The following is a 24,920-nucleotide window of genomic DNA, read 5'->3' as shown; positions in this document are numbered from 1 at the left end:
GTCTTATTGAGACTTTTGCACAGGCGCAGTGGTGTTCGTTCTCTCCTTCACGTTGCCCTCTTGGAGCCGGGGTTTGGGTCGAGTCGAAAGGAGACATCGAGGCTGCAGGTAGCGGGCCAGGGGAGAGAGAGGGGGAATGCACGAACCCAGGCAGCCTGCTATGGGTGGTCTGAGCCATCCTGGTAGGAGAGGCCTTGTCCAAGGCTGGACCTGCGCCGCTTTGCCCGGGATTTCAGATCCAGGTTGGGCCGCACCACCCGCTCCGCTTAGGGATGGGGTGGGCCGCTCGGAGCAGGATACTGGGTACAGGCCGCAACCACTCCCTCGCCCCCCTCCCTCTCTTGCCCCCCCGTCTCTCTCTTGCCCCCCCGTCTCTCTCTTGCCCCCCCCGTCTCTCTCTTGCCCCCCCCGTCTCTCTCTTGCCCCCCCCGTCTCTCTCTTGCCCCCCCCGTCTCTCTCTTGCCCCCCCGTCTCTCTCTTGCCCCCCCGTCTCTCTCTTGCCCCCCCCGTCTCTCTCTTGCCCCCCCCGTCTCTCTCTTGCCCCCCCCGTCTCTCTCTTGCCCCCCCCGTCTCTCTCTTGCCCCCCCCGTCTCTCTCTTGCCCCCCCCGTCTCTCTCTTGCCCCCCCCGTCTCTCTCTTGCCCCCCCCGTCTCTCTCTTGCCCCCCCCGTCTCTCTCTTGCCCCCCCCGTCTCTCTCTTGCCCCCCCGTCTCTCTCTTGCCCCCCCCGTCTCTCTCTTGCCCCCCCGTCTCTCTCTTGCCCCCCCGTCTCTCTCTTGCCCCCCCGTCTCTCTCTTGCCCCCCCCGTCTCTCTCTTGCCCCCCCCGTCTCTCTCTTGCCCCCCCCGTCTCTCTCTTGCCCCCCCCCGTCTCTCTCTTGCCCCCCCCCGTCTCTCTCTTGCCCCCCCCCGTCTCTCTCTTGCCCCCCCCCGTCTCTCTCTTGCCCCCCCCCGTCTCTCTCTTGCCCCCCCCGTCTCTCTCTTGCCCCCCCCGTCTCTCTCTTGCCCCCCCCGTCTCTCTCTTGCCCCCCCCGTCTCTCTCTTGCCCCCCCCGTCTCTCTCTTGCCCCCCCCGTCTCTCTCTTGCCCCCCCCGTCTCTCTCTTGCCCCCCCCGTCTCTCTCTTGCCCCCCCCGTCTCTCTCTTGCCCCCCCGTCTCTCTCTTGCCCCCCCCGTCTCTCTCTTGCCCCCCCCGTCTCTCTCTTGCCCCCCCCGTCTCTCTCTTGCCCCCCCCGTCTCTCTCTTGCCCCCCCCGTCTCTCTCTTGCCCCCCCCGTCTCTCTCTTGCCCCCCCCGTCTCTCTCTTGCCCCCCCCGTCTCTCTCTTGCCCCCCCCGTCTCTCTCTTGCCCCCCCCGTCTCTCTCTTGCCCCCCCCGTCTCTCTCTTGCCCCCCCCGTCTCTCTCTTGCCCCCCCCGTCTCTCTCTTGCCCCCCCCGTCTCTCTCTTGCCCCCCCCGTCTCTCTCTTGCCCCCCCCGTCTCTCTCTTGCCCCCCCCGTCTCTCTCTTGCCCCCCCCGTCTCTCTCTTGCCCCCCCCCCGTCTCTCTCTTGCCCCCCCCCCGTCTCTCTCTTGCCCCCCCCCCGTCTCTCTCTTGCCCCCCCCGTCTCTCTCTTGCCCCCCCCCCGTCTCTCTCTTGCCCCCCCCCGTCTCTCTCTTGCCCCCCCCCGTCTCTCTCTTGCCCCCCCCCGTCTCTCTCTTGCCCCCCCCGTCTCTCTCTTGCCCCCCCCGTCTCTCTCTTGCCCCCCCCGTCTCTCTCTTGCCCCCCCCGTCTCTCTCTTGCCCCCCCCGTCTCTCTCTTGCCCCCCCCCCGTCTCTCTCTTGCCCCCCCCCGTCTCTCTCTTGCCCCCCCCCTCCCGTCCCCCTTTTCCACCTTGCTCTCTACATTGTCCCATAAGAGACTCCCAGGGCAGGTACAGCACAGGGCTAAATATGGAGTAAAGCACTGTCCAGGAAAAAAAAATGGGTTCGATACCGAGTAAAGTTCCCTCTACACTGTCCCATCCAATATTCGCAGGGCAGGTACAGCACAGGTTAGATTGTGAATAAAGCTGCTTCTTCTGTGTTTGATGTGTCTCAGCTTCAGAAGCGACTGCTGCATTGGGTGATTATTTTCTGTGATTCACACTGACCATCCTGTGGCAGCTGAGTAATACTGGCCATTGGTGCTGAATGTTGGGCAGTTTTAGGTTGTATAGACTTTGTACGGACTGAAGAGTAGCCAACTATCTTCTAATCCTATTACTGGAATGGAATACCAGAGCAAACACATACCTTTAGTCAGGAGATTTCACACCCAACATTACTCTTCTGTCATCTCGTTACTCTGAGATGTGTTTTCTCCAATCTAGTTTAAAGATAGTTTAACAAAACCTTAGACAAGTGTAATCGCCTCTTGCCAATTAGTCAGAATATTCTAGTAACAGTTTGTAAAAGAAGTCAGGTGTCTCGTGGCTGTAAGTTAGTTCATTTGCAGCTGGCAGAGAGCAGGATTCGCTGAGTTCTTCAGAAGGGATTGGCCGGGTTCTTGGGAGCTGCCTGTTCGGGAGGGTTTAATTGTTGGGGTTTGCTTGCCTGAGGCACAGTGATCAAACTGACATAAAAACAGAAAGTGCTGGAAAAACTCAGCAGGTCTGGCAATAGTTGTGCAGAGAAAAGCAGAGTTAACGTTTCAGGTCAGTGACCCTTCTTCAGGTTACTGACCTGAAACGTTAACTCTACTCTGCTTCTCTCTCCACAGATGCTGCCAGACCTGCTGAGTTTTTCCAGCACTTTTTATTTCAGATTTCCAGCATCTGCAGTATCTTGCTTTTATTTTAGTGAATAAACTGACCATTTCCTGGAATGGGTGGGTGTTGCTCGAGTTTGTCTCCTATGGAATGCTGGGAGCTAATACAGTTGACCGTTTCAGTTTTCACTTTCCATTTGCTGAGGTGAGGTAATTGGGCGTCTTGGCTTGTCGCTATGATATTCGTCCAGCATTGTGGGTGTAGGTGTGTCAAGTTACCCGACTGTACAATGGTCATTTGTAAACAATATTCTCAACAGTAAGATTATACTGATACTGTGTAATACTTGTACAGATCAGCAACTGGTGTTGTAGTGCTATTGAAAATGAGGAACTGAAGTGTATTACAGGACATTATTCCTTTTGGGTTCATGTCTATATTATTACAAAGGTGGAGGTATTTCAAGGATAAGTTATTATATTTGTTAGTAATATTGTACTGTGTGGTTCCAATTGCACAGTGTGTTGGCTTTTTAAACTACGTTGGTAACAACAGATCTGGTGATAATATTGAGAAAGGTGTACTAGAAACACTGAAGTTTGTTGTTGCTGATCAGCCGTCTGATCATTTTGAATTCTTACCTTTGACAAACGATAAGCTGAAGAACCACAGCAATGTGCTTGTGTCTGGGATATGCTGTAGTGAACTGAGTAAGAATTGGAGTGTGTTTACCTGTTCGAAGTTGTGTGTTTGTGGCCTGATGTTTTGTCTCCTTTCCAAAGGCAGAATGTCTGTGCCACCGTCATATGCAGACCTGGGGAAATCCAGTAGGGACCTCTTCAACAAAGGATATGGTGAGCAGCATTTTCTTCCTGAATTCTTTCAAAACTTGTATCAAAGATCATGCCTGAGTTGGGTATGTTATAAATTTAGTTTTGTGAAGTGATGGGTGTAGTCACAGCGTGAAAATCTGGTGGCTGACTTCATCTCAAAGAAATATAATTTACACGCTTGCGATATGTTAACATGTCTCTCAAAGCTCTAATAAAGAGCAGTGACTACTGTAACATAGGAATATTGATCCTTTTGGATGCGGTTGGAGAGAGGGCTAAATATCCCATTGTTCCCCATGAACCATTCTGGTTATGCTCCAGGTAAACACCAAAGGAGATAAAATGGTGCATTTGTTGCAAGGAAGCTTTGTACCTGTGAACACTGGTGACAGTGACACACCCAGTGGTAGAACCAAGAGAGCGATTGTAATGATGTGTCCTGGAAATGACAACACTGGGGTGATCAGTTCACTGCCAATGACTCCCCAAGTTGGCTTGGTGGGTATTCTGGTCATTCTTGGATTTCAATTTACTGTTGATACTCGGAGTTTCTGAATTTACTCATCAGCTGCTCATATTCCTTGCTTTCTCTGACAGTGACTCTTTACACCTGGTTCAGTTAACTGAGACCACACAAGTAACTTGCCCTCTGATTCTCTATTATGGCCCAGGTGGTGCAACTCCAGTGGTGCATGAACTGTAGCTAGATTCTTTTAAAAACCTGATTCATGTTCTAGGAACAGGAGGTGGCCAATCCATCCCATTGAGTTTGCTCCACCACGTCAAGGGCATCTCCTGCCCTTTCTCCATATCCCACCTTGCCCTAGGTAACTGTCTAACTCCCTTTGAACCGCCTCCATTGACTTGGCCTCTGGTGCGGAGAACACATTCCTGGACTCACTTTTAAGCAGCTGAACTCGAAACCTAAGAATTTATCCCCATCTCTGGTTCCCCTTTTAGAGGGAAAAATAATTTCACTCCGTCCTGCCAATTTGCATCGTTATTTTAAATGTCTGTCAGGTTGTTCATTTACTTTCTGTGGGGAAATAGAATCCAATTTTACCCCATCATTCATAATGACATTGCCCCTTACCTGTGGTGATTAATTTCTGGACTTTCTGCAAGGCCAGTGTATTCTAATCAGGAGTGCTAAAATGGAACACATTATTACAAATGAGGTCTAAACAGTACTCCATAATAATGCAATCTTAATGAAGCCCAGCAAGCTTTTGCCTTTTTGATCTTTTGCACAATTTCAATAGCTGGTATGTGAGCACTCATAGATCTCCTGTTCGTTTACTCACTGCGCCTCAATGCTTTTCTGTTTGCATTGTTCTTCCATCTGGCATTCCTACATCCGAAGTGTATAATTTCACATATCTTGCATTTAAACTCTTCTGCATCTTAATCTGCCCTTTTGCAATCTTCTGCATTGTCGCAATCTACTGTGTATTTGAGAGTGAGTGAAAGAGTCAGGACCCAGCACCAATCTCCCAGGGATACTAGTTGTTCTGGCTGCCAGTCTGAGAATACCTTTTTGTTCCAGTTCCCTGCATCCTATTCTGCCAACCTATTTTCTATCCAACCTGTGAGGTTGCCTCAATTTTAGCTAGCATTGTTTGGTGGGTAACCTTATCAAACAACCCCTCCATTCACCAGCTCAGTGATTCTGCCCAAGAGCTTGCTTTTACAGAGCCATGCTGGCTCTCCCTAATCAGCCTGGATCTTTCCAAGTGCTCACTCACTTCCTGACTCTGGATTCTGTCAGTTTTCCCACGATTGACATGACACTCAACAGCCTTTAGTTACTCGGTTTGTTCATGACTGATGCAGTGCAAGCATGATCATGCCAATCGTGGAAATGCCATTTGTTTTGTGCATTTTCTATGCTTGTGGAAATCTACTCACAATCACTGAGGGAAGAATGCTTGGTTAAACGACTATTGAAATCCAAGCATTCTGATGCCGTAAATAGGGAGAATAAAGCTTTGTGGGGTTTCAGAATGCTAGTATCTTTGATATTTAAGGAGGGTGTGATTCTTTGGACACTATTTTCTCTTTCAAGCTGCTCAGGATTTGCTGAAGGGTTTTTTTTAAAAGTTCATCTGGCCTTTGTGTACCTTTCCCTTTTGCTCCAGTGATGCAGACCAAGAGGAGGAGCTACCTGTGTCCTGGAGCTTCTGAATTTGTTTTATTGGATTGGCCTGGAAGCCAATCGGTAGCTCCCAGTCCCTGGTAGTACACAACTTAAGTATTGATGAAAACAGAGACATTTTGTCGAAGCCTTACACTCGTCAGGAGAATTCGCAAGAATACCAATGCTTTCCCTAACACTGGTATTCTTGAGTTGTCCTGATGAGTGCAAGATGAAACGTTATGACAAAATGTCTCTGTTTTCAGCAATACATTATTTCATTTTGAAGCTCCTCACTGGCTGGCTGAGTCACCTGCCAGTCAGTCTTCACAATGTCACCCCTGCTCAGAGTGTAAGCAGAAAATACGAATAGAAACCATTCCTTTCTCCTCACTCACACCACCCCCCACCCCCTGATAAAGCCCCAGTGGATAATGAAGCAACTCGCTGCTCTTCCTGACTTTTGAAGGCAGATAGTGACTATGTCGACGTAGTTTTACCTCCTTTCTCTCACCCTCGGTTTTTACGTAACTGCGACTGTTGCAAGAGCTGTTTTGTGACATTTGGCCAGTATGTCAACATTGAGTAGGAGAAGGGGAATAAATTGGACAGGACACGGAGCCTGACGGTGATGAATAACAGCAGGAGCAGTAAGTGAGTGCTTTATGTTCAGTTAAGGCCACGTGAACAAGTTCAGTCTCAGTCATTCCTTCGTGCCAGTAGTGCTGATGCAGTAACTCCTGATATAGTAACAGTAACTGATTGCAACGAGATCCCGAGAATGATGCTTGGCTTTCAAGTCATTACAAGTGACTGTACAAACCATTCTTTTGGGAACTCTTTCATTACCAGTCTTGCTCTGCCTTTGCAGTGATTTGAGACTGTCATGAGCTTAGAATCGAAAGAATTGTTAGGAACCCAGTAGGTGCTTTTAGCTAGAATTTAATGTGATCAGAACTTAGAACCCAGTAGGTGCTTTTAGCTAGAATTTAATGTGATCAGAACTTAGTTGGTACAGTGAATCCTGGCTTAGGTTTGTACTGCAGCTGTCTGCATATTTGGAATATGAACTGTATATTTTTGTCACAGTAAGGTGTAACATGCTGTCCATTTGAACTGTGAATAACACCCCACAGTTGCATTCTTGGCTGTGTGTGGAGAGCACATTGAACTGGGTAACATTGGTGGGGACAGGGCTGTCACCGGAGATGGGAGCAGGTTGAGACGATGAATTAAGAGTGAGAGGGAGTTCAGTCACCCTCCGATTCAGCGATAGACCACACGAGACTCAAGCTCCTTTGTTTACCGGTTTATTGCAAGCATAGACAGGGGAGACCGTACCCATACAAGATGGCGTACGAACTCCCCGAGTGGTTACAAAGCATCATTCTTACGCCATTTTACAGTTAACAGTTCGTTTGCAATTACCTTTCAATCGGTTACACTTCTTAGTCTCATCTCGATCCAATTGTGTCTCCTTGTACATAGCTAGGTACCCTATTACATTCTAATCAGGTATACATTATACTATCCAATCATTACCAAGGCACGTGCACGTGCAATTTAGAGTTGTCTTATTTTTGTCACTCCTGACAGCATCAGGCCATCTCCTTTGTTCACCCTAAGGCAGGTGCACATGAAACATAGTTGATCCTTGCCTGGTTCAAATCATTCTAACAACCCGTGGTTCATCAGGCCTTCTCCTTTGTTCACTGTTCTAGTCCTTTTTCTCCCCCTACAGCCCCCCACTTTTGGCCTTTGGCCGTTGAGAATTCCTCCGTTCGTCCTTCAGATGGCCAGTCGTCCAGACTTCTGGAGGAATCCTAAACTGCCAGACTATGTAGGTTAGCCTTTTTCTTAACCCCGTATCCCTTCCCCTTGTGCCCATGGTGGGTACCAGAGCATATCCTCGGAATGTCATTGTATACTCTTAGCGCTTGCAGTTGGTAGTGACACATACAGGTGGTCCATACCAATACTGTCAAACTAAAAATGGTCATTACCACGTGGAGGATTTCTCACCAATTTGTCAGTCGCCATGTGGGAGAGTAAGTTGAGGCTGACCTAGCCAATTGTGTTGCTGATCTGGTGGCCAGGTCTACTTGGATGCGTCCCCGTGTGATTTGTTCTTTCGATGTCTGGGTATACCAATGTGCTATCTTTGTGGCTTGCTGCATGGCCAACCATGCTACCCTGCCCGGGGTTTCATCCGTAAATTCCGTTATTAATCTACCAGGGGCTAAATATTTTTAGTTTTAGTTTTAGAGATACAGCACTGAAACAGGCCCTTCAGCCCACCGAGTCTGTGCCGACCATCAACCACCCATTTATACTAATCCTACACTAATCCCATATTCCTACCACATCCCCACCTGTCCCTATATTTCCCTACCACCTACCTATACTAGTGGCAATTTATAATGGCCAATTGACCTATCAACCAGCAAGTCTTTGGCATGTGGGAGGAAACCAGAGCACCTGGAGGAAACCCACGCAGACACAGGGAGAACTTGCAAACTCCACACAGTGGAGGTGGAAGTTCCCTAATATAAGTGAATCAGTCACTTACATGCAAAAAACTAGTGTTAACTAAGCATCTTAATCCTCCAAAGACCGTTTCGGCCTCGCTTGTCATAAAACACCATTGCGTTGGGGACCTCTGAACTGCCTTAAAGGCTTCCTGGACGGGGGACATCTTGAGCGTGATTTTGCTGTGGTTCGTCGGGGGCTCTCGGATACGACAAGTGCATACAATATAATTCTTTGATTCAGCACAACATTCCTTGGTACTCATCCAAATTGTGGAGTTAACATAGGAGAGGTACCCATGGGATCCTGCTCGATATACCCAACCATCCCATTCCACTCCCAATGACTCAAAGTGATAACTGTTGTTAAAGGAGGTTCCTGGGTGGTACTCCTAGGGTATTATCACTAGAAATTTAATAACTCCGTCCGCTCCGCTACCCTGGGGTCAAGTGACCACAAGCTCTCGTCCTTCTTGGTGTAGATTTATGAGATTCAGTTGGTATATTGATTGAAACATATGTCCGGGAGCGGTTCCAAATCTGATGTCTCCTATAGCCGAGTTTATTCCCTCTGTCAAATTTCAGGCTAACGTGTCACATGCACCTCCCCCCCATCTCTCCGTTCCCCCCCCCCCCCCCCCCCCCCCCCCTGCTGTTTTGTGAGTTGATGGTATGAACTAGCCCTTGATTGGTAATGTTCAGGGCTCTCAGCAGTCCTTGGCCTTGTATCTCAATAGCAGTCGGCATATTCTGTCCCGTATGCGTTATACTTCAGCCCTTTGGCTGTTTCAGCAGCTGCTCGTGATGTGTAACTGTTTAATTCATGGATCTGCATGGAGTTTGGAAGCAGGAACTCAGTAATAAATAGTCCCCCTACATCTCCCACCGAGCTCCTTCTCCATTTTTCCCGTCTCCTGATTCCGGGGTAATTCGAGCCTTGTAATCCCCAGTGAGCTGTCCCAACAGATATCTAGCCCATCTGATTGTACTCTGATGATCCCTACACTGTCCGCGTAACACAGTCACCAGGTTCGTAACATTGTAAGTCACTTTCAGCGATACCATGGTAACATCATGCAACAAGGGTTTAGTATTCCCTACTCTAACTATCCCATCTGGAGGGGGGTTTGTCATTCTAGGACAGCAAATCGGCCTTTGATACTCAAGTACTCAAATTATAGCATTGTGTATCATAACAATCGTGTCTATCTGTTACATATTTCCATACTTCTTGATAATACTGGTCATCAAGGCCTGGCTTCCAAACGAAGGGGGGGGCAAATCAGTCCATCCAACTGTAATGTTTACTGAGTGAAGGATGGTGCCGTCTGCGTTATTTGTTCGACACCCATAATACCATTTACCCAATCCAGTCACATCATATATCCCTGTTATTGTTAATCTCCCCCTGATCGGCAAGGGGGGTGGTTGAAATGCTGAGATCCATTGGGAAAAATCCATACCGGGGTGCCCTTTCCCTACTAGGGTTATATACCAGCCCATGAGCTCACATCCCTGAAGGCATGGAGGTTGTGCCAATCAGACTGGTTGTCCTGGTGCTGATTGGTGTAGCTTTCTGTCGCAATTGGTGTCCCAGTACCCCTCATTTATGTTTCAGATCCATTTTGGGTTCAGTTCCCAGACTTTCATCTCGTTTCTGGGTGGTGACCTGATCCGTAATCCAGCTATTTGGTTTCTTTAACCATTCCCCGGTGCCTCCTCTGGGGAGCTGAGCGTGTTGTCCAGGTTGCAGGCAGGAGTTGTCATACACCTGTACCATCGGTGCCTCCCACGCCGCCACCGATCCGCTCAGGATAAGGAGATACCTGCAACGATATTAACATTTGATCCCGTTGTCCGGGTCACCGTTAGATTTCTCGGTTTCCACAAACAGTTTTAACTGTGCATGATGTTTCCATTTACTTCCCATTTTCATTTCTGAGCGCACACGTATCACCTGTCATAATTACCTCATACAGTCCATGCCATTGGGGTTGAAGTCCGCTACATTCTGGACCTACTCTGACCATTACCTGTGGAGCCTTCTGTTTTTCCAACTGTTGATCCAATTCTATGTCCTTAACTATCTGTCTGTCCTTAACCTCTTGTCTAAGCTTGTGTAGTTGTTTACTCATTTCTCTGACATACTCTCGGATTCTGCCTTTGAGTGGGCCTGCGTCCGTACATCTGACCATTATTCCTTCTGGTAACTGCATTGCCCGTCATGTCATGAACTCAAATGGAGTAAATCCTGTATTCTGATTTGGGGTGGCCCATAGGCGCATCAGAATGCTGGGTAAAACTGTTGCCCAGCTATTCCCTGTTTAGTCCTATTCATTCTTTCTACCATTCCAGAACTTTGAGGATGATGGGGGATGTGGAATTTCTGTTTTATCCCCAGAATTCCTTTCTTAACTCTTATATGAGCCTGATCTAATTGCCAATTCCCATTAATTATAATTCTATTTCATTCATGAGCCCTGGAAAAACTGTACAGTCAATACTTTCAAAGGGAAATCAAACATTCCCATTTGATTCCAGGCATTATCATATTTTGTTTTTTTCCTCTCTCCTAGATGACATTTTAATTTCTTTAAAGTAACTTGCTAAATTCCACTGGAATTTCGACATCTCAGATCATTCCAAATTCAAGTAACTGTTGCCTGAGCGACAGGTTTTATCCATGTTCCATTTCATATCTCCCCAAAAGAAACTTTGTTTTTTATACTTAGGAACCACCTAGACTGTTTTAGTTCTTTGTTTTCTAAAACTTTGATTGTCCTGTTAAATGTCAGATAAAGTTCCCTTGGAGTGCTTTAAATAACCACTCATATCAATATAATTTTGTTTATTGATTCCAATTTCTTTGCTCAGACTTGGTGGTATTGCGTTTTGTTTTACATTAACGACAGAAGTGCTTGCAACTATCTCTCCTTCTCAAGCACTTTGTCTCATTGATAAAGTTGCCGTGACATTTATCTTTAGTTATGTTCTTAAATTCTTAAAGCTGCTGGATCTCTTGCTGTGGCTTCAGAATCCCTTGTGGCTCTGTCCCAAAGGCCAATGGGTTAATTTTTTTTTTCAACATGCAAAAATTAAATGGAAAAACAATAACTGCACCAAGGTTAATTTCTTTACTTGTCTCCAAGGGAGGGGGCGGAGCAAAACATTCTCAGCTGTCAGTTTGCGTAACCTTTTTATTTTCACTGATTGAAAAGAACTAAACTCCATTTTAAACTTTTTTTTTTCTTGGTATCCTTAGGGTTTTAAAACAACAAAATCATTAACATTATCAACTTCAAAGGAAACCATCTCCATTAGAGAAGGCAGTAGTTTAGATGAAACTCCCATTGTTTCCAAACTTTTAACATCTTTTGTAAGCAGTTTCTAATTCAAGGATTTTTTTTATATGGCCAAAATGATTCCAAATTCCAGTTCCCGGCAATAAACATTTCAAAGTTTCTCTCAACAGGTCAGTTAACCTTAATAGTTTAAACTTAATTCATACTTATTAACTACACACAGAACAGAATAGCACGTGCTTTTTCTTTTAAAAGATAGGTAAATTACTTCCTTTTTCTTGTTCTTCAGGTGCCTTTTCAAATGACTCTAATAAAACCAAAAAGTAAAGAAAAAGTTATTTAACATTCTTAGAACAAAAGATTTAATACCAGCTTCTTACACAAACTTTAATCTTCCCCATATCTCCTTTGCTTGCCCTACTCTCCCTTAAAACAATATCCAATTTCTGACATTTGCTACTTAAAACAGTCAGTAAAATATTTTTTCAATTTTAAACTGCAAAATAAAGCAATAATAGATTTTAAATGTTGGTCCAATTAAAGCAGTGTTTAAAACTACAAATCGGATTTCTGCCAGACATCTTCAGACTTTCAAGGCTGTTCATTGCTTTTTATAGTTGCAAAACCAACTTTTAAAATAGAAAAAAAACTTTAACTTAAAATATAATTCAATTTTATATCCCATTCCTGGGTGTACAATCTTACATTGAAATGAACACACTCAACAATCACTTTTCACACTTATCAATTCCAAACATCTTAGAAAATTGATTCCTGTAATGGCTAATGAGTTCAAAAGACCAAAATCTGTGCTAATTCCCTGTCCCGATGCCAAGGAACACGCAGGTTCAACTAGTTGACAACCAAAACATGACTCGAGGTTACCACAAAGTATACACGTGTAAAAATAGAACAAAGAACAGACGCATGCTTTCAACATTAAGGCCAGACAACAAAGAGTTAACGACTGTTAGTTCCACAGAACACAAGCTGCAAATCCCAAGGACATTCATTTCATTCGTGGAGGCTTCCAACATTCACGCATTCGAATCAAAATACATAGTAACTTGTTTCCTATATTTTTGGGTGAGGTGAAGAGACATAGTCCCTCCGCCTCCCCACTCCGCGACAAACTTGAGTTCCATTTTTTTCGGTCGTCGCCATTTTGAGCGTGCTCTACCTTTCAATCCGAGATCCAATCGTCCCCTGGGACATACTCATCCCAACTTATTCGTGCACTTGGGGATCCAATCGTCCCTCCGGGATCCTAGTCTCTCCCCGCCCACCCCCACCCCACCTGAGTCTCTGGTCTAAAGTTTGGACGCACCCTGTGGACCTCCATTCTAGTCTGACGCAAGCAAGAGGAGAGTATTTTTTTCAAATGAAACGATCCTCACCAGATTGTTTTCGCCTTCACAGAGGGCCGGGTGTATCCTGTCGACTATGCTGCTGAAAGGAAGTTCAGTCACCCTCCGATTCCACGATAGACCACACGAGACTCAAGCTCCTTTGTTTACCGGTTTATTGCAAGCATAGACGGGAGACCGTACCCATACAAGATGGCGTACGAACTCCCCGAGTGGTTACAAAGCATCATTCTTACGCCATTTTACAGATAACAGTTTGGTTGCATTTACCAATCAATTGGTTACACTTCTTACTGTCATGTCTATCCAATTTGTCTCCTTGTACATAGCTAGGTACCCTATTACATTCTAAGCAGGTATACATTATACTATCCAATCATTACCAAAGCACGTACACATGAAATTTAGAGAGTTGTCTGGTTTTTGTCACTTCTCCTTTGTTCACCCTAAGGCATGTACACATTAAACATAGTTGATCCTTGTCTCCTGAAAACGTCAAGTCTCCTTTGTTAAGCCTAAGGTATGTACACATGAAACATAGTTGATCCTTGCCTGGTTCAAATCACTCTAACAACCCGTGGTTCATCAGGCCTTCTCCTTTGTTCACTGTCCTGTTCCTTTTTCTCCCCCTACCAAGAACATCCGAACAGGAATGGAGTTGCACTTTATTCAGTGCATTGGCTTAAGTGATACTAACAAAAATATATTTTCACAGAAACTTTAATCACCCCAGTGACAATACTGCTGTTGATATTCTTGCCTCCTCCCATTCAGGTTTTGTGCTGTGTTATGGTTGAAAAGCTATGGAAGGGAAAGCTGCTGCTTCCTCCTCTCAATGAAGTGGTTATTCAACCAGTGGGAAATGCAGGGTACCTTTGACTGACACCTGCAATGTTCTTACATCAGCAGCATGCCTGGAGTGTCTGCCTGTTCAGATGAGTGAACTGGAGCAATAAGGGCACACTCCTGTTTGATACTCCTCCCCAACCGTTGACTCCTCCACCCACTGCTGACCCCTTCCACTGTTGACCATGCCCTCAAATGCCCACGTGTGTTGGTCAAGGGTTGATTTTATATTTAAGCATTGATGGACCTTATTTCCACACAGGAAAGTGCAAGGTTGCTGGTGAGATTTTTCCAGAGTGCCCTTGTGGTTTAAGTTTTGCGGAACCTTCTGTAGTGTGCAGTGTATTCCAGTGTACTGTCTTTGTTGACTTGCTATAACATACTCTTGCTCTTGTTCATTAGGGTTTGGTTTCGTGAAGTTGGAACTCAAGACTAAATCATCGAGTGGGGTGGTGAGTGTTATATTTATAGAGACGATGATGTGTTGGGCCTAGTTTGTTGTAGGTATTGAGAACAAGTAAAACCCTTCAGAGCAGAGAGGACAGAAATGTTTTAATCAGAGAGAAATACAAGAGGGAAAGGTGGAATAAAGAGGTAGCACACATGCTGGTGGTAGACAGGCTCATGGCCGTAATAAGTTTCATCTTCACCTCACAAGACATCTCCATAGGCTGGCAGAATCGCTGCAGGTCACAGGTTCACATGTCTTGTGATTATAGAGCAGCATTGAGAAAGACTTGGGTGGATGGGGAGGTGGAAAACGATAAGCAAGAGTCAGGGAGAATATAACCGAACGATACTTGGGTACAGAGATGTCAAAGACAGTTCTGCCAGATTGCTTTAATATTTATACATCAAAATTATTATAAACTGGCACAAATTAAAATAATTTGGTTCACTAACTGAAGCAACAATTTCTTCAAGTTAGAATATTGAGGGTCTTCTGGAGATGCGTGTCCGAAAGTTACAGCAATATTTGTCTGTCCCGTGATCTCCTGATCCCTTAACTTATTAAAACTTTCCACAGCCATCTGTTACATGAATGAGGTTCTTCCACATAATAGCTCACTTAGAGAAATGTGATGGCTGTACAGCAAGGAATAAATTGATGCATTGGTAAAATGGAGCTCGCCATCAAGTTCTGTACCCGCTATCAACAAAGTTGTTTTTGTTGCAAGTCCAGAAGTTGACTACTGGAAGCCCTCAATTCTACCCTGCTGTCTGCTGTACATTGTCTGTTAATACTTGTGTAGAGACTTTATCTTGTAGCTGGATTCTAACACACTTCCTTCCTCTTTGCTTTCTCTGCCTCACTGCTTGACCCTGCTTGTGCTGGATTGCTCGATCAGATGGTAAGAGAGTGTTGCCTGAATCTCTGTGCCTCCTCTCACCCTTCTCCCTCTCTGACCTCCCCATTTAATATTTAACAAGCACAGTGTCTGTGTTTGAGGAACATTTGATTAATTTAATCTGATGTAGCTGATGTGAGTTGTGAGCTTTGTTTGCAATACTTCTTTCCAGTGTTTTGTCACTAGTAACTCTTGGTAGGATAGTCCTGGGGTGAAGACAGTCAGGCGAAAGTGCAATAAATTGGAGGTGAAGATATCCTTGAAATAGAACTGTTTGACTCATTTGTACAGGCTAGATTTGTATTGGGATTTACATTGTTTAAAACCCATGCTTTCTTTTAGGAAAGAGAAAAGCTGAGGAGTGAATAGTCCCTGAAAACTCTATATTGAAAATACCGATCAATGGCTTTGATCTGTCTAGTGGAAGTCTAGTTTGTCTCTTTTCAGAATGGAATCGTTTGTCAGAATGGTCACCTCCCTCCTTTACCTGTGTATGATTGTCCAATGGTTGTTCCTTGTTTCGACTATAAAGATTGTTATTGTAGGTACCGTATTTGAGGACACAATGAGAGGTCTGTATTGCTCTTTGTTTAAATTTGCTGTCCTGTATTCCATTTACTAACCGGAATATTGCTGACAACATTCCCAGCGCTGATACCCTGCTGATATCGTTCTGTACTCTTTGTGCTGTTGCCATTGATCCTTTTATTTTGTTCTTGAGAAACCTAGGCAAATTACCGAGACCAGAACACTGAACTTTGGCTGTAATGTGAGAGTAATAGTCACGTTGTACTGTACAGAAGTAAGGCTCCATATCAGTCTGCAGCCCACAGTTCTCAGTATAGGATAGTGAGATGCTTAGATTGCCTGTGGTATTTGGGAAGTTGGTAAGAACCATGTTAGTTTTTTGTGAATGCCATAAGCTTGGAAACAGGTCTCCCAACAGCAGTAACAGTGACACAGGCCCAAACTGCAATCTCAGTGTGGGGAGTCGGCATAGATTAGAGTTTTCCGCTGCACTGTGAGGCAGTGCTTCCTGGATAAACTCGCTCTAAATTCCCACTTCCAAGATCATATATGGAAAAGTGAAAGCAAGAGAGACCTCAGCCTGCAGAGAGGAATAAGAGAAAACTAGAAAGACTTTACATTTAGATTCTGAAGCAGGTGGCAGATTATCCCCTATATTTGACTAACCTGCTGAAACTCACTGACCATAGGACGAGCTGGCCATTCAGCCACTTGAGCCAGTTCCATCATTCCATTAGGTCATGGCTGACGTGTATCTGAAGTCCATTTACCTGCTTTGGCTTTGTATCTCTTAATACCCTTGCCGAACACGTGTTTTATTAATCTCAGTTCTGAAATTTTCAAATGACCCCCAGCCGCGACAGCTCTTTGGGGGAAGAGAGTTCCAGGTTCCCACTACCCTTTGTGTGAAGACCTGCTTCCTGACATCACCTCTCAAAGCCCTAGCAATAATGCTAGGGTTAAGTACACTTGTTCTGGGCTCTCGCACTGAAGGCCACAGTTTGTCTGTTCATCCTATCAGATCATCTTCAACACCTCAAATCGATCAGGCTCACACATAAACAACCACCACTTGGGTGAGTTACTGGAGGGGTGTTAGTGAGTATGGAGCTATATCTATAGCTGGGGTGGGGGGGGTGCCAGGAAGATAACCTAGTAGTTTGCTGTAGTTGCTCAGCTGTCAAGTAATTGTTTTGTTGCAGTGTTGCTCCTTGGCATTTCATAACGTTAAACAGCTTGCAGACTCTGTCCTGATTCCTGTTGCATTTTTAGTGTACATGACCTGTCAGTCATTTTCTCTGGGAAAGAGATGCTCCGCGCCCCATGTCTTGACTTGTAGAAAAGTCGGTTCTAAAAGGTAGTGAACGGGAACGTCCATAGAATTTGCGGCCATTGGGATTGTTCCCAATGGCCAACAGTGTAATGGGGAAGCCAACCGGAAGTAAAATGTTTCATAAATATTGACAGTGAGAGGAAGAAGCCATTTGATAAACGCTGCCCACATCATTCTCTGGGCAGGTGTCTGGCTTGCCGGCCTGCATTGAGTCACCTCCCAAGAATATTTGCTGTTTGTGTTGACCTGCTGACTCCTACACGACCAAACCCTGCTGCTCAGTGGTGAAATGGGGAAGAAGTGTTGGATTTTGGAACAAATCATATTTTAATGTGTTAATAACTGAACAGAAGAATGGATGATTCTTGATACATTTCTTTTATGTTTGCTGTATTTTTATATACACATTGATGGCTGGCATTGGAGGAAGTGTGTTGGCACTGGCAGGGGGTTGGGGAATGGAATGCTTGAAAGATTGATCATATTTTTCTGCCTGCTTTCTTTTTCAGGAGTTTACTACCTCTGGATCCTCAAATACTGAGACAGGCAAAGCTACAGGCAGCTTGGAAACCAAGTACAAGCTGAAGGAGTATGGACTCACCTTCACCAAGAAATGGACTACCGACAATAATCTGGCCAGCGAGATCACCATCGAAGATCAGGTCTGTGCTGCAGAAGCAGGTGCACGGTAGCCTTGGGGGGGGGCAACCAAGAATATCTTTTCATAAGAGTCATATGGGAATGTTGACCCAATCTGTCGCGTGGGAATGATTTTGTGTAGCGTGCAGTCCAGCAACGGATCAACCCAAGGTCGAAGAGAACCCTGGGCAGTTCGACCAACTTCCCTTTTAAGTCTTTGACGTTAGAAACAGCTGTTCTGACACGTTGTATGCATGATACGTCCAACTTTAAGACAAGGTGAAGAATGCCTCGTCATGTTGGGCATTATATAAAGGGAGAATTATGGAAATCCACAGCACAAACAGTCATTTGGTTGTGTATTTTCTACACGTGAGCAATTTGTCTAATCGCACTCCCCGTACCCTTTTAAAATTCCACTTTTCTCACTTCTGAAAGATTCATGGACTCCATTTCAGCAATAGCTTTGACTGAATACTCCCTCATCTGTGTCCAGACATTTCCTCACACTGGACTTTCACCCTCCATCTAGCGTTGACAGGCACACCTTACTTTAACCAGCAGTTCTTCTGTTGGCTCATTAATTGCTGACTGAATTTTTGTAATGATCCATTCAGTGTTGTGTTGCTGTTTCAGCTTGAAAACTTGGCTTTTAATCCAACTCACATTTATAGGGGTCTTGCCTCCTCTCAGATGGGTGTTGGGGTCCTTTTGTGCAGTGAATTGGGTGCTGCTTCTCACTGGGTACGACTGCCCAATCCAAATCATACTTTACTCATCACTGTTTGTCATTTAATTGGCGATCCCAAGCCATAACGACACTTGGTGAGGAAAATAGAAGAATCTACCCGAGTGTAGACTGTATACTGTTGAAGCAGAGAAGAGGAAGTTTTACTCTGTCTAACCCACGGCATTGTTAAATGGGGTTGTGCAGAAGGCTTTTTAACTCTTGCCTTTGCTGTGCCTTACCTTGGAGAGCTGACACCAGATGCTGTTTGTTATGCTGCAGCACTGGTGCTGTTGCCTTTGTGGTGTGGGTTGGACAGCCCAGTGGCTGGAATTCTCCACCTGGCATTGTAACAACTCCAGTGTGGCAATAACTTAAATTGGGATAGTCTGACCATACTGCTTTAATTAAGGAGCCATACTTCTGGTCAGATTTTGACGTGTATTGGTTTTATGTTATTGTAAAATACTGTGGAAGAGATGATCACCCAGGGAGTCTGGCACTGTTGTTTTCAGAGTTTGGTGGGAAGCTGGATTTGCTCAGGGTGGTACTTTTGCCATGTTATAATTTTAATGTTGGGAGAGGCTGAGAATGTGTTAAACGTCAATGCCTGGGGTTTGGAAAGGGAATCCTTAAAGAGAAAAAAAAAAACTTCCATTTCTTTAGAAGCATTCACAACCTCTGGTCATCCTAAAGCACTTTCCAGCTTCTGAAGTGTAGGAAACACAGCAGTGAATTAGTACATGGTAAGCTTCCACAAACATAAAATAAATGACCAGATCACCTGCTTTTAGCGATGTTGGGTGAGTGACAGGACTCTGTGAGAACTCTCTTGCTGCTCTTTATGTGCCATGGGATCGTGTGCATCCATCTGGACAGACAGACTGGGCCTCGGTTTAATGTCTCCTCTGAAAGACAGTACCTCCGCCAATGCACTGGAGTGTCAGCCTAGATGATGTCAAGTCTCTGAAGTGGGGCTTGAACACATCAGACTCAGGCGAAAGTGCTGCCCATTGACGAATGAATTGGGACGTTCTCACAGTTAAGTACCTCGCAGATTGTTGCTAAAGATTGTTCCACAAATGTTTCACTTCAAATCTATTGTGCAATAATTATTGTTTGAAGGTAGTGTGTGTTTGAACAGTTAAAACACAACACATACAAAGCACTAACCTTCCTTTGGTCTGTCTCTTCTTGCAGCTTGCAAAAGGACTGAAGTTGACCTTTGACACAACATTTGTACCAAATACAGGGTAAAGTATTTCTATTTTGGCTGCCCAATCCTTCACCTGTTAGCTGTGCAAACTGGCTGACTTTGAGTAATATTGTATACACCCCAAGGGTCACTGAGCTTGTAAAGATTTTCTTAAGGAGACAGAAGTGAGAACTTGTGACAGGGTGGAAAACTAAACTCATGTTGCTGGATGAGGGAGACCAATTGAATATAGCTGAGCACTTTTGGGTGATACTTCTGTTAGGCGTTTGCCTTTTGCCAAGTGTGGTAAAGAATAAACTATCCCCAACACTGCTGCAGCAGTGAGTGCAGGTGGAGATTGGCTCCTAGTCGACCTGTATTCAATATCTTGACCCCACATAGATGTCAGTGTGGAAGTGAATCATAAGGTTTAGTCCAGGGACTTGTGGCAGCAGTTTAAGCAAAGTGTTCATTGCCTAAGGAAGGAGGTGCTTGATGACTGCCCAGTGACCGTGACGCTGCAGGAAAGTGTGCGGGATTGGGACAAGAATGGGATTGGGCTCGGCTGTGGTACCTTCCATGGTTGGAGAGCCAGCTGACACTCTGGACTCGTGCATGATGAATAGAAGCTTGTGCAAGGTAGTGGAAATGTCTGTGGACTTGTACTTCAGCAGAGTCAGAGCCTTGTTGAGGGAGCTGAGGGGCAGAGCTAGTTCCACACTACTATACACATTGTAAATAATGTTTTGGACGCATCTGCTTTGTCTGCCCACAGTAAGAAGAGTGGAAAGCTGAAGACTGCCTACAAGCGAGACTACGTTAACCTGGGCTGTGATATTGATTTTGACTTTGCTGGCCCCACCATCCACAGCATGGCTGTGCTAGGCTACGAGGGCTGGCTCGTCGGGCACCAGATGGCCTTTGACACCGCCAAATCTAAGCTGGCCCAGAACAACTTCTCTCTGGGCTACAAAGCTGGGGATTTCCAGCTGCACACCCATGTGTAAGTACATCTGAGAATAGAGTCAACTAATGTTGAAGGATAGTCTCTCTCCTTAACCTTTTTACCAGTGAGAACACGCCCAGTTTAAATAATTCTTAATCTGATCTTTGCGATCGTTCTGGTTGTTGTCTTCAGTATCCTTTCAATCTTCTTTGTAATGACCATTGCTGCATGTATTTAAAGTATTTTAAGTGTGGTCGCTCCAGTGATATATTAGCAGGGTGATTGGAGATAGTGCGTTAATGTTAGGAGGCAGCTGTACTGTTGAATCTGTGGAGAGCCTGTTCAGGAGTTACTTGTATAATGCGCACTACTTGATTAGAATTCCTTTTCTCCCTTCCCTCCCAGTAATGATGGTACTGAGTTTGGAGGCTCAATTTACCAGAGAGTGAATGACAAGGTGGAAACTGCAGTGAACCTTGCTTGGACTGCTGGCAGCAATAGCACTCGCTTTGGAATTGCTGCTAAGTACCAGATCGACAGTGACACCTACGTATCGGTGAGTAACATCCCCACTATGGATGTCGTGTTGCACGTTGGTCAAATATCCACAACAAAAAAATGCCATTGTGATTGAGCGGGGGCAGAAAAGGCGAGATACAGAAAATGCTGGAAATAGGCAGTATCTGTGGAGGGGAAAACATCTAATGTTTCAGGACTGTGTGACCTGTCCTCTGGACAATAAAAACAAGAAATGCTGGAAATACTCGGGTCTGGCAGCATCTGTGGAGAGAGAAGCAGAGTTAACGTGTCAGGTCAGTGACCCTTCATCAGAACTGGCAAAGGTTAGCAGTGTCATGGGTTTTAAGCAAATTAAGTTGGGGTGGGGCAAGAGATAACAAAAGGGAAGGTGTTGATAGGACAGAGGGTCACAGAGAATAACTGACCAGAAGGTCATGGAGCAAAGGCAAATGTTATGTTAATTATGTGCTGAAAGACAAAGCATTAGTGCAGAGAGGGTGTTAATTGACCAAAAAATGAACAGTTCTGGCCCAAAGCACAAACATGAAAAAAACAGTGGGGTCGGTACATGGTAAAAAAAAAAAAGAATAATGAAACTAAAATAAAAAAAAATACAAATAAAGTAATAAGAAAAAACAACTAAAAATAAAAAGGGGGGCCCGTCATGCTCTGAAATGATTGAACTCGACGTTCAGTCCGGCAAGCTGTAGTGTGCCTGATTGGCAAATAAGATGCTGTTCCTCAAGCTTGCGTTGATGTTCACTAGAACACTGCAGCAAGCCCAGGACACAGATGTGAGCATGAGAGCAGGGGGGAGTGTTGAAATGGCAAGCAACAGGAAGCTCGGGGTCATGCTTTTGGACTGAGCAGAGGTGCTCTACAAAGCAGTCACCCAAACTGCGTTTGGTCTCCCCAATGTAGAGGAGACCACATTGTGAGCAGCGAATACACTATACCAAATTTAAAGAAGTAAATCGCTGCTTCATCTGAAAGGAGTGTTTGGGGCCTGGGATAGTGAGGAGAGAGGAGGTAAAAGGGCAGGTATTGCACCTCCTGTGATCGCAAGGGAAGGGAACGAGGTGTCGGGGGTAATGGAGGAGTCGACCAGGGTGTCGCGGAGGGAACGATCCCTTCAGAATGCTGACTGGAGGGGAAGATACATTTGGTAGTGGCATCACGCTGGACCTGGTGGAGGATAATGTTTTGGATGTGGAGGCTGGTGGGGTGGAAAGTGAGGACAAGAGGAACCCTGTCATGGTTCTGGGAGGGAGGGGAAGGGGTGAGGGTAGAGGTGCGGGAAATGGGCCAGATAAGGTTGAGGTCCCTGTCAACCACAGTGGGGGGAATCCTCAGTTGAGGAAAAAGGAAGACAGAAGTGCTGTTGTGGAAGGTTGCATCATCAGAACAGATGCGTCTGAGATGGAGAAACTGGGAGAATGGAATGGAGTCCTGACAGGAGGCAGGGTGTGAAGAAGCATAGTCGAGGTAGCTGTGGGAGTCGGTGGGCTTATAATGGATATTAGCAGACAGCCTATCCCCAGAGATGGAGGCAGAGAAAAGTATCGGAGATGGACCACGTAAATGTGAGAGAAGGGAAGGATGAGACTGAATCTAACTAAAGTGGAAGATCCGTGATTAAAGCTGAAGAAAGTTGAAGGGAGCTACAGGAAAAGAGCAGGTGGAATGAAACTAATTGAATAGCTGTTTCAAAGAATGACCACCTGTAGGATTCTGAGATTCTAAGTTGAATAGTGCGAAAAGGGTGGCTGTGGTGGCATAAAATATTAAATGGTCTAAGTATGTAAAATAAGGGGAATGTGAGATCAAAGGAAATAAAATTGTGAAAAATAAAATGAAGATGGGTATATTTGAAGACAACGGGCATCAACATTGCAATTATTCAAAAAGTAATCTGATGCCCTGACGGGTAAGGCATGAACTGTAAACAGCTTTTAAAAAAAAAAAACTAGAAATGTGACTTCCTTAGTCTTTACAATTGAGCAACTGAGTTGGAGAAGGGTGTGGGGGGGCGGTGGTGGTGGTTGCAGGAAGAGGTCCTTAGTACAGGAATAGGAGAGAAAGGAAGGATTGAATGCGTGCATGCGCAGTCTGTGGTTATGGGCTGGGTTCTGGGGTTGTGATGCGGTAACGTGTGTATAACCAAGCTCATATCTCTGCTTCCTGCACCTCTCCAATATATAACAGTGTTAACATTGAAGTGCAGTGCACCTTGTTATGCAGTTAAGCTGGGCAGCCATTTTGTGAATAGGATCTTTCAAACAGCACATGTCATCTGAGGAATGATGCCTGCGACTGTGCAGCGCTCCCTCAGCATGGCTGGGGAATGTCAGCCTCGATCGTGCCCTCATTGGGATATGGAGCTTAAACCACAACCCTCTGACTTGAGTTGAGCAGTACTGGTTCAGCCAAGCTGATACAAACGTGATGTGGTAGATCTGGCGATGCCAAATCTGTATTCTAAATGTCCATGTGGTGGGGACACGGCAAGAAAGTTTGTTTGTTTCAAGGTTCAAGGAAAGAGTGAATTAGAGGAGGCAGCAAGAAGAGGTGCTTTGAGGAACTGCCTCAGCACTCTAAACAGGTTATGATGGATTCTCTTGAATGGATCAGGGCTGTAAATGCCCATCGCTGAGCTCCGTGCTCTTGGTTCTGAGGCAGATCTAAGTCAGTATAGTAACAAATTGTCGTTTCTTCATTCACTCAGCGTCAGTTGAAGGGTGGGGCAGAAGTGGTGGTTCTGATGTTCCTGAGGCCTGTGACTGTTTGCTTGTTGGTTTATTTTTGTGTTTGTTCTCTTCTAGGCCAAGGTGAATAACTCCAGCCTGATCGGGCTGGGATATACTCACACCCTAAGACCAGGTGTGTATGGAATTTCCTCTCCAATTCCCAATGTTTTAAATGCCCCTCATTAGTAATGTAGCTCTGTGATCTCTGTGCTCTAGTCTCACTTCACTACAGTAATGGTTGACATAGTTCTCAGTAAGTTCTGGAATGATTTTGAAGAAAGGGGGAGTGTAAAATTCTCTCTCCCCCACATCTCTTTTCCCCCCCCCCCCCCCCCCCCCCACCTTTCCCATCCAGTCCTTTCCTGAGACTATCCTTGGGCTAACGTTGTGTTGGATGCTGGGGGGGCTACCCTTTGATATCTTAGCAAGTGGCCAAAGTCTGTCCCCCTTGATTGTGTATAGAAGGCTGTTGAACCATAGGTGGCATCACAGTTGAGGTTTGACAAACGTCAAATGTGCAAAAGAATTTCCAAGAAGGGATGTTTCCTGTGGTTGCTGGAATGACCAGTACAGGGTGGGGATGGGGAGATGTGTTGGGTAGCAGTCCCATGGAGTGACCAGTACAGAACATACTGTGTGTATGTATGTGCAGGTAACAGTCCATTATGTTCACACTCGCACTCTCTGTTTTACACAGGTGTGAAGTTGACACTGTCCGGACTGATTGATGGGAAGAACTTCCATGCTGGTGGTCACAAGGTTGGCATGGGCTTCGAGCTGGAAGCTTAGGACTGTGGAGCGACTGGTAACGACTTTGGGTTTGCTGCTAAAATACAAAATGGTTGAAATAAAATACCCCCTCCTGGACAAGGCACAGAAGAATTTTAAGACAATTTGGCGTTAAATTATTGATCTTGATCCTGATGGCTGGACAGCCTCTCCCAGAGGGAGATAGAAAACTTGGATCTCAGTCCTCTGCACTGGTTAGGTTTCCCAGTCAGCACTGCGGTGGAGGCTGTGTCATTCCTGGATGTTAATGTTCTAAATTGTTTCCTGAAAAGCCAAACTTCAAATCGTGTATTAAAATCGCACATTTAATTTAATTTCTTTTCTGTGAGACTGCATGTGGTAGAGACTTACATTGCCATTTTTAAATCACTTCACTGTATCAGGCATCTAAAGAAAAATAAAAGGAAATGATTGAGTTTA

At 45.4% G+C, this 24,920-nt stretch overlaps 1 protein-coding gene across 4 annotated transcripts; it reads left to right on the top strand.

The window, feature by feature from the left end:
- Positions 1-24,920, top strand: vdac3 (voltage-dependent anion channel 3). Of its 4 annotated transcripts, none has more exons than XM_068023352.1 (9): positions 1-108; positions 3,501-3,572; positions 14,131-14,180; positions 17,448-17,600; positions 19,505-19,557; positions 20,275-20,502; positions 20,851-21,001; positions 23,787-23,844; positions 24,409-24,920. In XM_068023352.1, exons 2-9 carry the CDS (start codon positions 3,506-3,508, stop codon positions 24,498-24,500), a joined length of 852 nt encoding a protein of 283 aa, XP_067879453.1. In that variant the 5' UTR covers positions 1-108; positions 3,501-3,505; the 3' UTR covers positions 24,501-24,920. The 4 variants fall into 4 exon arrangements, with proteins under 4 accessions (XP_067879453.1, XP_067879454.1, XP_067879451.1 ...); XM_068023353.1 differs by having other exon boundaries at positions 3-108; positions 3,505-3,572; XM_068023350.1 differs by lacking the exon at positions 1-108 and adding an exon at positions 2,044-2,093 and having other exon boundaries at positions 3,505-3,572.

Source organism: Heterodontus francisci, chromosome 47 (assembly GCF_036365525.1).
Source record: "Heterodontus francisci isolate sHetFra1 chromosome 47, sHetFra1.hap1, whole genome shotgun sequence".
Classification (NCBI taxonomy): domain Eukaryota; kingdom Metazoa; phylum Chordata; class Chondrichthyes; order Heterodontiformes; family Heterodontidae; genus Heterodontus; species Heterodontus francisci.
The sequence above is the reverse complement of the archived record's forward strand: the minus strand, read 5'-3'. Positions and strand labels throughout refer to the sequence as shown.

Bases quoted from the DNA above. Each gene is read 5' to 3' on its own strand.
- vdac3 (XM_068023350.1), top strand. From the start codon at position 2,059: ATGTGTCTCAGCTTCAGAAGCGACTGCTGCATTGG. The intron at 14,181-17,447 runs GTGAGTGTTATA...TTTCTTTTTCAG, and splicing joins CTAAATCATCGAGTGGGGTG to GAGTTTACTACCTCTGGATC. The intron at 17,601-19,504 runs GTCTGTGCTGCA...CTCTTCTTGCAG, and splicing joins AGATCACCATCGAAGATCAG to CTTGCAAAAGGACTGAAGTT.